This window comes from Eschrichtius robustus, chromosome 5, assembly GCF_028021215.1.
Source record: "Eschrichtius robustus isolate mEscRob2 chromosome 5, mEscRob2.pri, whole genome shotgun sequence".
NCBI lineage: Eukaryota > Metazoa > Chordata > Mammalia > Artiodactyla > Eschrichtiidae > Eschrichtius > Eschrichtius robustus.
The window spans coordinates 136,660,326-136,675,969 of NC_090828.1; the positions used below are offsets into that span (position 1 = coordinate 136,660,326).

At 46.9% G+C, this 15,644-nt stretch overlaps 1 protein-coding gene across 1 annotated transcript in view; it reads left to right on the top strand.

Moving 5' to 3' along the window:
• The window catches only part of MYO7B (myosin VIIB), a 101,129-nt gene that overhangs the window by 28,219 nt on the left and 57,266 nt on the right, over nucleotides 1-15,644 (top strand). The window contains exons 3-7 of the mRNA XM_068543694.1: nucleotides 1,472-1,585; nucleotides 2,660-2,812; nucleotides 4,518-4,702; nucleotides 12,481-12,602; nucleotides 13,759-13,901. Of these exons, the coding sequence (XP_068399795.1) occupies nucleotides 1,472-1,585; nucleotides 2,660-2,812; nucleotides 4,518-4,702; nucleotides 12,481-12,602; nucleotides 13,759-13,901 (717 nt within the window). The remainder of the gene's footprint in view (nucleotides 1-1,471; nucleotides 1,586-2,659; nucleotides 2,813-4,517; nucleotides 4,703-12,480; nucleotides 12,603-13,758; nucleotides 13,902-15,644) is intronic.

Here is a 15,644-nt window from a genome sequence, read left to right on the forward strand (position 1 = left end):
TAATGCTGCAATGAACATGGGAATGCAAATATGTCTTTGAGATCCTGCTTTGAATTTTTTTGGATATTTACCCAGAAGTGGGATTGCTGGATCATATGGTAATTCTATTTTTAATTTATTGAGAAACCTTCATACTGTTTTCCCCAGTGGCTGCACCATTTTACATTCCCACCAACAGTGTACAAGGGTTCCAATTTCTCTACATCCTCAAAACACTTGTTATTTTCTGTACTTTTTATAATGGCCATCCTAACAGCTGTATTGCTCTCTTCCTGAGATCTTTGTAGGAGGTGTTCAGCCCTCATATATGATTTGAATTTGTCCTGAATTATCTCCTTATAAGTGAACTTGTCTTTTTGTCTCCCTACCCCTCAAAAAATTATTTCTTTATTTTTGAAGTCCAATAACCTTTATGTCCTAGAGTTGATTTTTCTTTGTCATTATTTCAAAGACATAATGTTGTGTCTTTAATCCATAGATTCAAGGCTTCATTAATTTCTTGAAAGTTGTCTTGAATTTTATATTTAAGTATTTTTTCTCTTTTTCTCCCCGATTTTCTTCTTTGTGCACTTCAATTATTAGTATTTTTGTCTGCCTTCCATATCTATCCTTTTCTTCCTAATCCTAATTTTGAAAATTTCTCTGTCATTTTGCTCACTTTTCTCCTCCTGTCTTCTATGATCTTTACTATGATTTTAGCAGTGCTTATTCCCCTGTTGTTGCTTCCAGTTTTGCTTTCATCTCTGGCCCATGTTTACTTCTTTTCCTCCGTTTCTTTCTTGAGCTCTGTCAATTCATGTCCCATCCTTTTCAGTTGTCTTGGCGTCTAATTTCTGAGCTCTTGTGCCTCTGCTCTACACCTCAGTAAGTTTTTGGAAATCACGGTGAGATACTTGGTCACAACTTTCCACTGCTCTGTGGCAGTTTCTTTTCCCCTGGTAAGTGTTATTCACCTGCTCATTTCCTCCTTTTGAATGTCAGTATATTTGCATGTGGATCTGTGCTTGTTCCTTTGGGATTCCTCCTCTTTGAGCAGGGTGAGCTTTCTTGGATTAGAAAGAGGTTCATGTGGGTCAATGCCATGTTGCAGGCCAGGCACAAACCTAGTGAGATTTTAGTCTTTGTCTTTCCCCAGACAATGGGTTTGGGTACTATAGGGCTATTCGCAGGGCAAAGACTCTCTTTTTGCACCTCACAGAGAGATACTTTCCTGCAAAAACTAGGCCAGGGAAGCTTCCCCTGCCACCTCCCATTAACTTCCTGGCAAGAGTGAGAAAGGGCTGGGAGCAGGGTAGGAGAGAGAGAAGAAGAAAAAGAAGAAGGAGGAGGAGGAGGGGAAGGGGGAGACAGCATGCCTCAGCCACCTTGGGATCTCTTGGTTGGAAGGGACACCGCCCCGGGGAGGTAAGTCTTGAGCAGGAAGGGGAAGGTGGATCAAGGATCTGACCACCGACTCCTCTCTGCTCTCCAGGGTGACCATGTGTGGCTGAACCTCACCTCTGCTGACAAGACCAGCGTGCCCATCGGGGGCATCATCAAAGAAACAAAGCCCGGCAAGATCTTGGTGGAAGATGATGAAGGCAAAGTCAGTATGGCCACCCTCTCCTGAGAGGCTCCGCCTTCTCAGCCCCATCGCCCCACCCCTCCTGGGCCCCGAGCCCCCTGCCTTCTCTGGTGCTGCTCCCAGCGCCAGGGATTCCAGAGCCCAAGTCAGGGACCCATGTGGCAGGACACACTACAGGGAAGTCCCGTCGTGGTGAACATTGTGTGTCTGTCTTGGGAACTGTTTCTATAGTGAAGAAGCAGGGAGTGTGTTGGCAGATGGAAAATTAGCACAATTAGGGGAGCAGGAAAGCGTGAAGTGGGAAACGGGCTGTGACAGAGAGAAGGGGAGGGCAGGAAGATGGTTTGCAAAGTAAAGGAAGCTGAGCAGGAAGGACAGGAGGAGGGAGGGAAAGGTGAGAAAGATGCCTGGAGGGGAGGCCCCGGAATGTGAGGAGGAGGAGGAGGAAGCCCAGCTCACGCTGAGCAAAACAGCCCAGAAGAGAGAGTAGGAAGCTCAGGGTGACCTGCTGGGAAGCCAGCTCAGTCACCTGGGGGGCTGGGGAGGAGCAGCGAGCGACCGTGGAGAAGGGCATGCAGAGTGAGGGGTCCAGCTGGTCATTTAAGTCCTCCTTGGGCAACCCTCTTTGCTGAGGGGCTTCCAAGTGAAGCATGTGGAGACTTGGCTTCCGAGGAGAAAATTCTAGACTGTGACCTGTGAGCCCCATAGATTGGAAGCCAGTCAAATGTTAACAATAATATCTTCTATTTGCAAAATGATGTCATGCCATTTAAAGAACACTTTTACTTGCACACTTTTATTCCAACCATCTGTGAGGCTCCCCAGCTGCAAACTGCCCCTGATCCCAATCACAGCCAGATCTAACTCCTGGCTACACGTTCCTCTGACCCTGGTCTGAGCTTCACTCTTAGCCTCAGTGCACACTGACCCTCGGCCCTAGACATGTGCTAACTGCAGCCTCGGACTGAGCCAATCCCTTGACCTTCACCACAGACCAACCCTGGCCAGATGCTGGCCACCAGATTGGCTGATCCATTGAGGACGTGGAGGTCCAGGACAACCCCCACTCAGGAAAGCCTGTGCCCTTTGTTCCAGGAACACTGGATCCGAGCAGAGGACCTTGGCACCCTCAGCCCCATGCACCCCAACTCTGCTCAGGGCGTGGATGACATGATCCTCCTGGGGGACCTGAATGAGGCGGGCATGGTGCACAACCTCCTGATCCGCTACAAGCAGCACAAGATCTACGTGAGTCCCTCCTGGCCACATGGGGCCCCCTGGCGCGCTGGGGCCACACGCGCTGACTTGGCTGCGGAAGCAAACTATGCCCCGGGCACACCTGGCTCTGTCCCCACTCCCCACGCCCTCATAGTATGAGGAAGCTCATCGATCTCTGCTCCCCAGTCTGAAAGAAGCAGGGGGATAAAGCCTTCGAGTGTACAGAAAGCTGACAGGCAGCATGCCAGGTCAGTGCCCGGCACACAGGAGGTACTCAATTACTGCTGCCTCTTCGCTGCTCTGAGGGCCGAGTGAACCGAAGGCCGTGGGGAGTAGTCTTCTGCCTGGTCCCTTCCTAGGTATGCGGCAGAGACAGGGTCACCAGGCAGAAGACCTCTGCCCTCCTATGAAGTAAGTTGTGTGTTGACCAGTTGGCCCGCGTAGGTAGATGCGGGTCCTTCTCCCAAAGCCTGGCAGTGGATGGGAGGGTCTCATCCCTGCTCTAATGCAGACTTCCCAGGGGAGGTGGTATTCCAAAACCGATACCAGCCCTGCCGTGAGTGGCTGTGACCTGGGGAAGTCACCACCCGCCTGGGCTTCTCAGAGGGAGGTGGCTCATTGACCTCTGACCAGCCCTGATCCTGGGGTGCTCAGAGGAGCGGGAGAGTGAGCAGGGGCCCCCGAACAGAGGGCTGGGCTGGGAGAGGAGAAGGAGGAGGCCCTCAGGGGAAGGAGGGGGGGACGGGGCACTCTGAGTCCACTTTGGATGAGTGAGCCTCGGCTCCTGGGACCAATGACAGCAAGTATCTAAGTTGAATTGCAGCTTATCCTTTCCAGAGAGCTTATGCTTGCGTTCTTGTATCTGGTTGTCATAGTCCTGAGCCAGAGAGATTATCCCCTCCCTTCCTAAAATGAAAACGAAGACACAGATGATTACATGACTGTTGAGGTGGCCGTCCCCGTCCCAACCCAGAGGGGCAGGCAGGCCCAGTGGAGGCTCCAGATGAGCGGGTGATCCTGAACTAGGGTCCAGGAGGGGTCCATGAGGGCTACTGTGGTGGCCCAGCCTCACGGAGGCCCCTGTGAAAGGCAGGTGCAGACTCGCTTCATACATTCACTCCTTTTTTTTGGCTGCATTGGGTCTTCGTTGCTGCACGCGGGCTTTCTCTAGCTGCAGCGAGCGGGGGCTACTCTTCGTTGTGGTGCACAGCCTTCTCATTGCAGTGGCTTCTCTTGTTGCGGAGCACGGGCTCCAGGCGCGCGGGCTTCAGGAGTTGCAGCACGCTGGGCTCAGTAGTTGTGGCGCACGGGCTTAGTTGCTCCGTGGCATGTGGGATCTTCCTGGACCAGGGATTGAACCCGTGTCCCCTGCATTGGCAGGCGGATTCTTAACCACTGCACCACCAGGGAAGTCCCCATTCAGTCCATTTTTATCAAGCCTCTTCTGAATACCAGACAGAGCGCCAAACATTAAGCACGACCGCCTCATTTAATGTCCCTGTGAATGCGCCCCTGCCCCGGGAGCTCTCATTCCTGGTGAGCACCCTTATCTTTCCAGGTGAAGGATCTGAGCTGCTGAGGGTCTCGTCTCTCGGTCCAGAATCAGACCCTGCCTCCCCGCCACAGTCAGCCAGCCCTGGTGGCCCTCGGGAGGTGGCATCCAAGGCCAAGATCAGGGCCAGGCAGAGCTGATCCTCGGAGTAGGGGGTCACTAACCACCTTCTCCCTTCCCCAGACGTACACAGGCTCCATCCTTGTGGCCGTGAACCCGTACCAGGTGCTGCCCCTCTACACCGTGGAGCAGGTGCAGCTGTACTACAAGCGCCATGTGGGCGAGCTGCCACCGCATGTCTTTGCCATCGCAAACAACTGCTACTTCAACATAAGGAAGAACAAGACGGACCAGTGCTGCATTATCAGGTGAGAGCCTGGGCGGGCAGGTGGGCCGGACACCTTCTCTGAGCATCTCGTAAAGGAGGGGGCATCTCCTCTCCCAAAACCTCTCCGGAGTAGTGTGTGACTTAGGGGCTCCCGTTCAACTACAAACACCCCCCTTCACGGCCACCAACTCCCCTGCATCTGGCCCCTGTGGCCACTCCACCCTGAAAAGTCCTTCTGAGGCTGCCTTCCTTCAGAACCTGCTCTTCCACTGTATCAGCAGGGCCTGGACCGCCCCAGCCTTCTGTGAATATTTCCTGAGACAAGGAAGGAAGGGTGGGGATGGGCTGATTTAGAAATGGGACCCAAGATAGGCACTTGGGGTGCAAGGATCCAACAGGTGAGGCCCCTCAAAAACAACCTCAGGGGGACTTCCCTGGCGGTCCAGTGGTTAGGACTTCGCCTTCCAATGCAGGGGACACGGGTTTGATCCCTGGTTTGGGGGCTAAGATCCCACATGCCTCAGGGCCAAAAAACCAAAACATAACACAGAAGCAATATTGTAAAAAGTTCAATAAGGACTTTAAAAGTGGTCCACATCAAAAAATCTTAAAAAAAAAAAAAATCCACCTGAGGGCAGGTCTCAGGGAGGACAGATCTCAGGTACTTGGGCCCAGAAGGGATGTGACCCTCTCCAGTCCAGGTGGTGCCGCTGCTTCAGAGACTCGCTGCCTGGCCTGGCTTCTCTGCCTTCTGCCCTCCTGGTACCCATGGAAGGGAGGCAGAGCGGGAAAGAAAGGGCGAGAGGGAATTTGGCTCCAGGGCACCTTGCTTAGTTCTCTAGTAGAGTCATCCATTCACTCATTCTTTCATTCACTCATTCATTTGTTCGTTCATTCACTCATCCATTCATTCACCCATTCATTCACTCATTCATTCATTCCTTTGAGGTTCTTTTGTGCTCCAATTCTGTCTCCTGTCCTGTCCTAACATGAGGAGACAGCAGCAAAGGAAAGGGACTAAAATCCCTGCCTTGTGGACCTTACATTCTAGAAGAGGAGACAGGCAATAAATAAGCAAATTGTTTCAGCAGGTAATAAGAACTTTGAGGGAAAACACTGCCGGGAAAGAGGAGAAAGAGAGTGATAGGCCTGCTGCTTTAGGTAAAAGGGCAGATCGGGCCGGCCTCTCTGAGGAGGGGACGTTGGAACAGAGACTGGAACGAAGTCCTACAGCTTAGGTTATCATGTTTCACGTTGTCAGCAACTCTCTGTAGTAGATACTCCTATTCTTGTTTTACTGTTGGGGAAACCTCCCACCAGAGAGGTTGACATTCTTTCCTAGAGACACACAGCTGTTAAACAGGGAATTTAAACCCAGGGCTCTGGGAAAAGAAGACAGAGCGATGTCTTGGCCAGGAAGCCTCACCCCCAGGACAGCAGTCCCTGCAGAAAAGCGCAGAGCACCCGGGTGGCTGTTTGCATGAGCACCACTTGAGTCAAACTGCCTCCCCGGGGCGCGAGAGAGGCACCTGAGCCCCCTTCCTTCGGAGTCATCTCTACATGCAGGGGTGTTCTCCTGACTTGACTTCCCTGGCATAGTGATCAGGGACATTTGGATCAAAACTTTTTTAAAAAATTAATATTTTCAGAGGAAACCGTATTTGTCTGAGGTTTGCTTCAAAATAGTACAGGAAGGGAAACAAAACTGGTCAGGAGTTGCAGCTGGGAATGGGACTGTGGAAGTTCATTAAGCAAACTGTAAAGTGCAGGAGTCCCCTGGGAATCTCGTGAAAATGCAGATTCTGGTTGCGCAGAGCTGGGGGAGCCTGGGAGTCTGCATTTCCAACCAGGCGGCAGGTGCTGCTGGCCTATGGGCCATACTTTTATTAGCAACATATTGCATAATTCTGCCTCCAGTTGTTACGTTTGACATTTTCTATAATTAAAAATAATTCATAAAAGGTAACATTTAGGGACTTCCCTGCCGATCCAGTGGTTAAGACGTTGCCTTCCAATGCAGGGGGTGCGGGTTCAGTCCCCGGCCAGGGAGCTAAGATCCCACATACCTTGCGGCCAAAAAACAAAAACATAAAACAGAAGCAATATTGTAACAAATTCAATAAAGACTTTAAAAAATGGTCCACATCAAAAAAAAAAAAATCATTACTGCAATCCTGAGTGTGTGCTATGTGCCAGACATAAGTATATTTTTTAACTTAATCAAACCCCCTAAGTAATTTTTATCTTTATATTGATTGATTGATAATTATTTTACTGTTAAAGCTTAAAACATGTATGGTTTTGTTATGGTTTCCTCTTTAATTCACTGTCTTTTGTTATGGTTTCTTCTTTAATTCATTGTCTTTTAGAAGAGCACCTTTAATTTCTAAACATAAAAATGTTTCCACATTTTAGTTGTTGATTTCTAATTTAATTGCATCGTGATTAATATGTTCTTTATGTCATTGACTCTGGAATATGCTGACTGCTTTTACAGACCTATTAGTCAAATGTGTAAATATTTTATGTGAGCTTCAAAACATTTATATGTTCTGTGTTAGCTCAAGAGTCTATAATTATTAGTTTAAGCTCACTAATGCTTTTTTCTATCTGCTTGATCTTTAGATTTCTGACAGAAATGTATTAAAATCTCCTTTTAGTTTCCACAGAGTTGGCTTTGTATATTTGGAGGCTGTGTTATTAGGTGCATACAAATTTGTGCTATTGATATCCTGGGAATGGTTTCTTTTATTATGTAATGTCCTATTTTTTCTATTAATGCTTTTTTACCTTGGTATATTTTGTAGTAATATTTTGGGTATTTTTTTCTGATATATTTGTTCTTTCCAAACTCTGTGTGTGCGTGGTGTGTGTTTTGGCTATTTTTTCTGATTGGTATTTTATGGTAGATATTAATGCTTTTTTTTTCTTCCAGTTTTATTGAGATATAATTGACATACAGCACTGTATAAGTTTAAGGCGTACAGCCTAATGATTTGACTTACATACATCATGGAATGATTATCACAATAAGTTTAGTGAACATCCCTCATCTCATATAGATACAAAATTAAAGAAACAGAAAAAATTTTTTTCCTGTGATGAGAACTCTTAGAATCTACTCTCTTAACAACTTTCATATGAGATGTATGACAGTGTTAATTACATTTATCACGTTGTACATCACATTCTTAGTACTTATTTATCTTATAACTGGAAGTTTGCACCTTTTGACTGCCTTCATCCAATTCCCCCTCCTCCCACCCCCCACTTCAGGTAACCACAAATCTGATCTCTTTTTCTATGATTTTGTTTGTATGTTTGTTTCTAAAGTATAATTGACCTACAACACTACATTTGTTCTTGTTACACAACCTAGTGATTTTTTTCCTATACACTTCAAAATGCTCACCACAACAAGTCTAGTTACAATATGTCACCACAAAGATATTATTTAGTTATTGACTATATTCCCCACACTGTGCATTTCAAATCTGTGACTCATTTATTTTGTGACTGGAAGTTTGTACCTCTTAATCTCTCTCACCTATGTCTTTCCTCCCCCCACCACTGACCCTCAGGCAACCACCTGCTCGTCCTCTGTATCTATAACTTTGTTTATGTTTTGTTCTGTTTGTTCATTTGTTGTGTTTTTTAGATTCCACCAGAAATCATACAGTATTTGTCTTTCTCTGTCTGACTTATTTCACTTAGCATAATACCCTCTAGGTCCATTCATGTTGTAGCAAATGGCAAGATTTCATTCATTTTTATGGCTGAGTAATATTCCATTGTATATATATCATTTAGTCCCTTTACATTTAAAGTAATTGTTAATAGGTATGTACTTATTGTCATTTTGCTAATTGTCTTTGGGTTGTTTTGTAGTTCTTTTTGCTCCTTTCTTCTTCTTTTGTTCTCTTCCCTTGTGATTTGATGACTATCTTCAGTGTTATGTTTGGATTCCTTTATTTTTCTCTGTGTGTATCTATTATAGATTTTTGGCTTGTGGTTTCTGTGAGGTTTATATATTGCTATGTAGATACGTATATCATATATCATACATATAATCATGTATATAATCATACATATACATGGTATATAATACATAATCATACATATATATACATGATTACTTTAAGTTGCTGATCTCATAAGCTAAAATGTATTTTAACAACCCTGCATTTTTACTCCCCCCACCCATTTACTATTTTCCACATCATATTTTATATCCTTTTGTTTTGTATATCCCTTGACTACTTATTGTGGATTTAAGCGATCTTAACTCCTTTTGTCTTTTAACCCTCCTACTAGCTTTGTATGTGGTTGACTTACTACCTTTACTGTATATTTACCTTTACCTATGAGCTTTTTTCTTTTCATAATTTTCATGTTTCTAGTAGTGGCCTTTTCTTTTTTGCTTAGAGAACTCCCTTTAACATTTGTTGTAAAGCTGGTTTGGTGGTGCAGAATTCCTTTAGCTTTTGCTTGTCTGTAAAGCTTTTGATCTCTCCATCAAATCTGAATGAGAGCCTTGCTGGGTAGAGTATTTTTGGTTGTATGTTTTCCCTTTCATCACTTCAAATATATTGTGCCACTCCCTCTGGCCTGAAGAGTTTCTGCTGAAAAGTCAGCTGATAGCCTTATGGGAGTTCCCTTGTATGTTACTTGTTGCTTTTCCCTTGCTACTTTTAATATTTTCTCATCCCATTATCATTTTAATTACAGTGTGTCTTGGTGTGGTCCTCACTGGTTGATCCTGCTTGGGTCTCTCAGTGCTTCTTGGACCTGGACGTCTGTTTCCTTTCCCAGATTAGGGACATTTTCAGCTATTATGCCTTCAAATATGTTCTCTGCCCCTTTCTCTCTCTCTTCTCCTTCTGGGACCCTTGTAATGTGAACGTTAACATGCTTGATGTTGTCCCAGATTAAACTGCCCTCATTTCTTTTCACTCTTTTTCCTGTTGAGCATCAGTGATTTCCACTACTCTGTCTTCCAGCTTGCTGATCCGTGTCTCTGTATCATCTGATCTACTGCTGTTTCCGTCTAGTGTATCTAGCTGATGGGTGTGGCCAGTTCCTGACATGGCTAGCTGCAGGGTCTGGGATGTCCCAAACCTGGCTTCGGCCTGTTGGTGAGTGAGGCTGGATCTCAGGGTGTCCTGGGGCTATTGCTGGCTCACTGTGGACAGAACTGTGTTCCCAAGGTGTCTCAGAGCTGGTGTCAACCTGCTGGTAGGCAGGGCCCGGGGATTTCCGAGGTTGGTGTTGGCCTGTTGGTGGCTGTGGGCTGGTCCCAGGGGTTCCTGAGGCTAGTGCTGGCTCGCTGGTAGGTGAGGCTGGGTTCCAGGTCCTCTGGTGGACAGAGCCAGGTCCTAGGGCAGCTGTCTGGGGGTCTTAAGGCAGCCTCCTGCTGGTGGGTGGGGCTGTGTCCCCACCTAGCAGTTACTTGGCCTGAGATGTTCCGACACTGGCAGCAACAGGCTGTTGATGTCTTGACACTAATGAGCTAGAGGGAGGATTCCACAATGGCACCCACCAGCCCCAGTGTCCACTTGGTCAACAAGCTCTCCAAATGGCTGCCACCAGTGTCCGTGTCCCCAGGGGGAGCTGCAGTTGCCCCTTGCCTTCAGGAGACTCTCCAAGATCAGCAGGTCTGACCCAGCCTCCTTTCAAATCACCGCTTCTGCCCCAGGCAAGCAGTGTGAGGTTCTGTGTGTGCCCTTTAGGAGTGGAGTCTCTATCCCCCACAGCTCTCTGGCTCTTCTTAAAGTAGGTCCCACGATAACTGATTCACTTTGTTATAAAGCAGAAACTAACACACCATTGTAAAGCAATTATACTCCAATAAAGATGTTAAAAAAATATATTTTTTAATTAAAAAAAAAAAGTAGGTCCCACAGGCCTTCAAAGGCAAACATTTTGGGGGTTTGTCTTCCTGGTTCAGGAGCCCAGTGTGGGTCGCTCCTTGGGGAGAACCTCTATAATTGTAATTATTCTTCCACTCGTGGGTCACCTACCCGGGGGTATGGGTCTTGACTATACTGCATCTCTGCCCCTCCTACCATCTCATTGTGGTTCCTTCTTTGTTGTTGTTGGTTTGGTTGTTTTTTTGTTTTTTCGTTTGTTTTGAGTTGATATAATTTAACTGTGAACTAAATGTATTTTATTCTTTAAACATAATGCCATTTAACATTTAGTCCCGAGACAATTAAGCAAATATTTTTTGTTTGTTTTGTTTTGTTGTTGTTGTTGTTGTTTTGTGGTTTTTGTCTTTTTAATTTTATTAGAGTAGAGTTGATTTACAATGTTGCGATAGTTTCAGGTGTACAGCAAAGTGATTCAGTTATACATACACATATATTCATTCTTTTTCAGATTCTTTTCTCATGTAGGTTATCACAGAATATTGAGTCGAGTTCCCTGTGCTGTGATTCCTTCTTTATGTATTTAGTTAAAGAATTTCTTTTCCTCTAGTCTTCCAGTTTTCATCATCAATAATTTCTCTGTAAATGGTTGTAATTTGGGGGGACTTCCCTGGTGGTCCAGTGGTAAATAATCCGCCTTACAATGCAGGGGACGTGGGTTCGATCATTGGTCAGGGAACTGAGATCCCACATGCTGCGGAGCAACTAAGCCCGCACACCACAACTACTGAGCTCACGCGCCTCAACTAGAGAGCCCACGTGCCACAAACTACAGAGCCCACGCGCCCTGGAGCTCAAGCACCACAACTAGAGAGAGAAAATCTGCCCGCCACAACTAGAGAGAAGCCTGCGCGCTGCAAAGAAAGATCCCGCATGCCTCAATGAAGATCCCGTGTGCCGCAGCTAAGACCCAACACAGCCAAAAATTAAATAAATAAATAAATAAATAAATAAATAACGAATAAATCTTTTAAACAAATAAATAGCTGTAATTTGGGGGCAGGAGTCAAGCTCAGGGTCCTCAAGGTCCTTCTATAGCACTATCTTGGCCACTGCACTGCCCTAAGTAATTTTAAAAACTGGTTTTCATATTTTACCATTATGAAATGAATATATATATTCACTATGAAAATTTTAGAAAATTTCAGAAAAATATTCTCAGCAAAAATATTGCTAGACATTTTTGGAAGAAAAAGCTTCCTCTACCCACTTGGTTAAAATTTTACTGAATACTACCTACATTTACCACTTCACTTAACTGGTAAGCATTGCTCATGTGACTGCAGGCTCTGTGCAGACCTGGATTAAGTGGCTGCACAATGTTCTCTGACTGGATGGACCACAACTAATTTCCCCCATTTTTGTTGCTTCCCATGTTCCACAGTTGCAATGATAAATAAATAACGCTTTAATGAGCAGGAAGCTTTGTGGAGAAGGCTTTTTCTGATTTCAGGATTCTTTCCTTAGACTAATGGCGGTATAATTCTGAAGGGTTTTGATACCTATGCCAGACTGCTTTCCCGAAAGGCTGATGCAGTTCCCCCTCTGGCCAGCATGACCTCACTGCTCACAGAGAGAACGTTATATCAGGGCATTGCATCACCTGGTCTTATTCATTCATATAGTTACTGAACACTGTGCCAGTGACCCTGGAAAGAACCACATACAACCATACCTGCAGAGTCGAGCAGGAAAGATGAACACACTGATAAACTAACACAAAGTAGGCAGGGGACGTCAGGGAGAACACAGTGGGATTTCTGCACAGGGAGAGAGCATCCTTGTTCAGACTGGCCCAGAAAGCGGGCCTGTGATGGGTTTGCAGGAGAGTTGAGAGGTGTTGAAAAATAGTTGTTCTATTGACTGACGTTCCTGCATGCCCTCTTTGCAGTGGCGAGTCTGGAGCAGGGAAAACAGAGACCACCAAGCTCATCCTGCAGTTCCTGGCCACCATCAGCAGCCAGCATTCGTGGATTGAGCAGCAGGTCCTGGAGGCCAACCCCATCCTGGAAGGTATGCAGGCACCCACGGGACCAGCCTCCTTTCCAGGACCTGTGGGCTGGCACCTTCCTGCCAGGGGGTGCCTGTGGGGAAGGGCAGAATAAGCCATACACTTTCAGCGACTTCTCAGGGTTCCTCAGGACACGAAAGGCAAGGATGGGGTGGATGGTAGCATGGGGGCTTCCGGGAAGCACAGAGAAGAAAGACCGATGATCTGGTGAGCTTTCACAGGTGGGATTTCCATGGAACCTTAACAAGTATTTCTTTTAAAAAGGGCTCCAAGGGACTTCCCTGGCGGTCCAGTAGTTAGGACTCTGCGCTCGTACTGCAGGGGATGCGGGTTCGATCCCTGGTCAGGGAACTAAGATCCCACATGTCGCGCAATGCAGCCAAAGACTAAAAAATAAAATAAAAAAATAAAAAGGGCTCCAAGATGAAATCAATTTGGAAAAGCTGGAAATGGATTATTGATACATGGAAGGATCCCAAATGCATTATGCTAATAAGAGTAGCCAGATCCTCTGTTTTTTTCAATTATGTATGCAGGTGAGGATGTGTGTGCAAAGGATCTTTCCTAATGCAGTCACATCCTAAAACCTTGCAGAAACAGCTCTACGGAATGCATTTTGGATCGTGCTGCAGCCCAAATGCCATCTGGTCTAAGCTCCTTATCTGCACCCTGACCCGTGCCAGCTCTTGCCACTCTCTCTGCAAGCTTGCCCTCTGGAACCCAGCCTCCACCCTACAGCCTGAGCAATCTTTCTAAAATGTAAATCTGCCTCCACACTCCCTCAGAAGGTTTCCTGCTTCCCCTGTCACCTGTGGGACTGATGCCAAACTTCTTAGCTTGGCATTCAAGGCTCTGCGCTCCTTGGCACCCCCTGCTAACGGTTCCATCCATCTTCCACTGCTTTCCTCCTGTATCCTACGGTCCAGCAAAATTTCCCTCCCTGGAAGCACACCCCATGCTTTCTGACCTCCGAACCTTTAGCTGCACTTTGCCTTCCTCTTAGCAAACCCTCGGCTGCCACCACTGTCCACTGTAATCCTACCCATCCTTCGAGTCTGGGCTTGGCCACCTCCTCTGAGGAGCCTTCCCCGAGGACCCCAATAAAAGTAAATTTTCCCTTCTCTGCTCCCATCATGGGCATCATCCGTCGGCCCTCAGCCTTTGGAAATGCCAAGACGATCCGAAACGACAACTCAAGCCGCTTTGGGAAGTACATCGACATCTACTTCAACCCCAGTGGGGTGATTGAGGGGGCGTGCATTGAGCAATTTCTTCTGGAGAAATCCCGGGTCTGCCGGCAGGTAAGGCCTCCGCCTGCTGCACTGGTCCTGGGGGAACCTCCCCCGACCCCAGGATGGGAGTCAGGGGATTGGGGAGGCTTCCAAGAGGGGTCCCTTCCATCACTCTCACCTCTCCTTTCCTCCGCCCCAGACCCCCATAGGCCTTAGCTTGCTGTCATTGAACCCTGATCCGAGATGGGCCAAGGACCCTTAGAACTGGATAATGATGGTCCTTCCCCAATATTCAAGGAAATGATTTATTCAAGGATGTTCTCTTTTGAATTTTCCATCTATACAGTTGTCTTCATCCTTTGGTGCTTACTACTCTTCACCTCTACTAGAATTAATTCTGAGGCCAGGCCAGTCCCCGTCTTGGGGTGGATGTATCTTCAGGTGTGTTGGGGCCCCTGGCAGGAGGACCTAGATGACACTGTCCAAAAGACCACCTGCAGGAAATGAGGTGGCATGTGGCCTGTGTCGTCAACACAGAGCCTTGTGCTCACGGGGGCCCGGTCTCGGTTTGATGCTCTGTTGTTGCCATCTTGAAATTCTCAATAAGTCTTTAGCAAGAAGCCCCATGCTTTCATTCTGCACTGCGCCCCACAAATCAAGTAGACAGTCCTGGGTCACAAGGGGCCCAAAGTGTGGCAGCCACGTCGGCTGAGTTAACACGGCTTTGTTGGGGGTAGGGCGCTCTCTCCTATGATGCTATAACCCCCAACACGTGTATGCATGAGCGCACATGCACCACACACACACGATGTTTCAGATTGGGGACGTGCCGCCAAAGGGACTGGCGCTGTGTGTTAGGACAGACAGACACCTGGGCAAGCTGAAGAAGGAAGCTCACCTTTAGTGACCCCCACCTGGCGCCAGGTGTTTCCCCTGCATTATCTCATTAGACCTTCACAACAACCATGAGAGACGGGTCTCTTTCTCCCCATTGTATAGATGAAGAAACTGAGTCCGGGTAAGTTAAGTAACTGATCCAGGGTCACAGAACTAGTAGAAGGTAGTCTCTCCAACTCCAAAGTTTGCCCTTTCCAGAAGCTTATAATTCTTCGCATGGAGGTTGGTGAATTCAGAGAATTTGTTCCTCAGAGAGGTACCCCAGGATGGACAGGAGACTTCTAAAGCAGGTCAGAGATAAGTCCTGTCCATGATAAGATGAAAAAATTTTGGCGTATCTATACTGTGGAATGCTGGGCAAGTTAAAAGGATGGGGAGGTGTGTCTGTGTCAGTGTAGACAGACGGCTAAGAGACACATTTAGATGAAAAAAGAGGAAGCTGAAGAACAATAAGTATGTTCTTGCCTAAAAAATAAAAATAAACTTTTCATAGATATACTCTAAGTAAATACATTAGTGATGTCTAGAAAGGAACACACGCCATCAAACTGTTCTGAGGAGGAAGGGGAGGTCATTTGAGAAATGGCAAGGTGGGGCGGAAAGAAACTCACCCTTTAACACTCTACACTTGGCATTGTCTGAATTTCACAATGGGGATGTGAAATAAAGTTTAAAAATGCAGAGGCCCAGCTAGGTAAACCTGTGGATGTCAGGTCCTGGGGGGTCACACGGTGAATAGGAAGGCTTCACCGTAGACTGTAAAGAGTCCAGGGTTCTGAGTCAGAGGGCTCGGGTCTGAATCTGGACACACTGCCTCACCTGTGACTCCGGGTTGCGAGGAGCAGTCAGGATGCAGGGAAGCCCCGGGGAGTGACGAGTTCCAAGGGCAAGGTGGCCTTTCCGCGCAGAACAGTC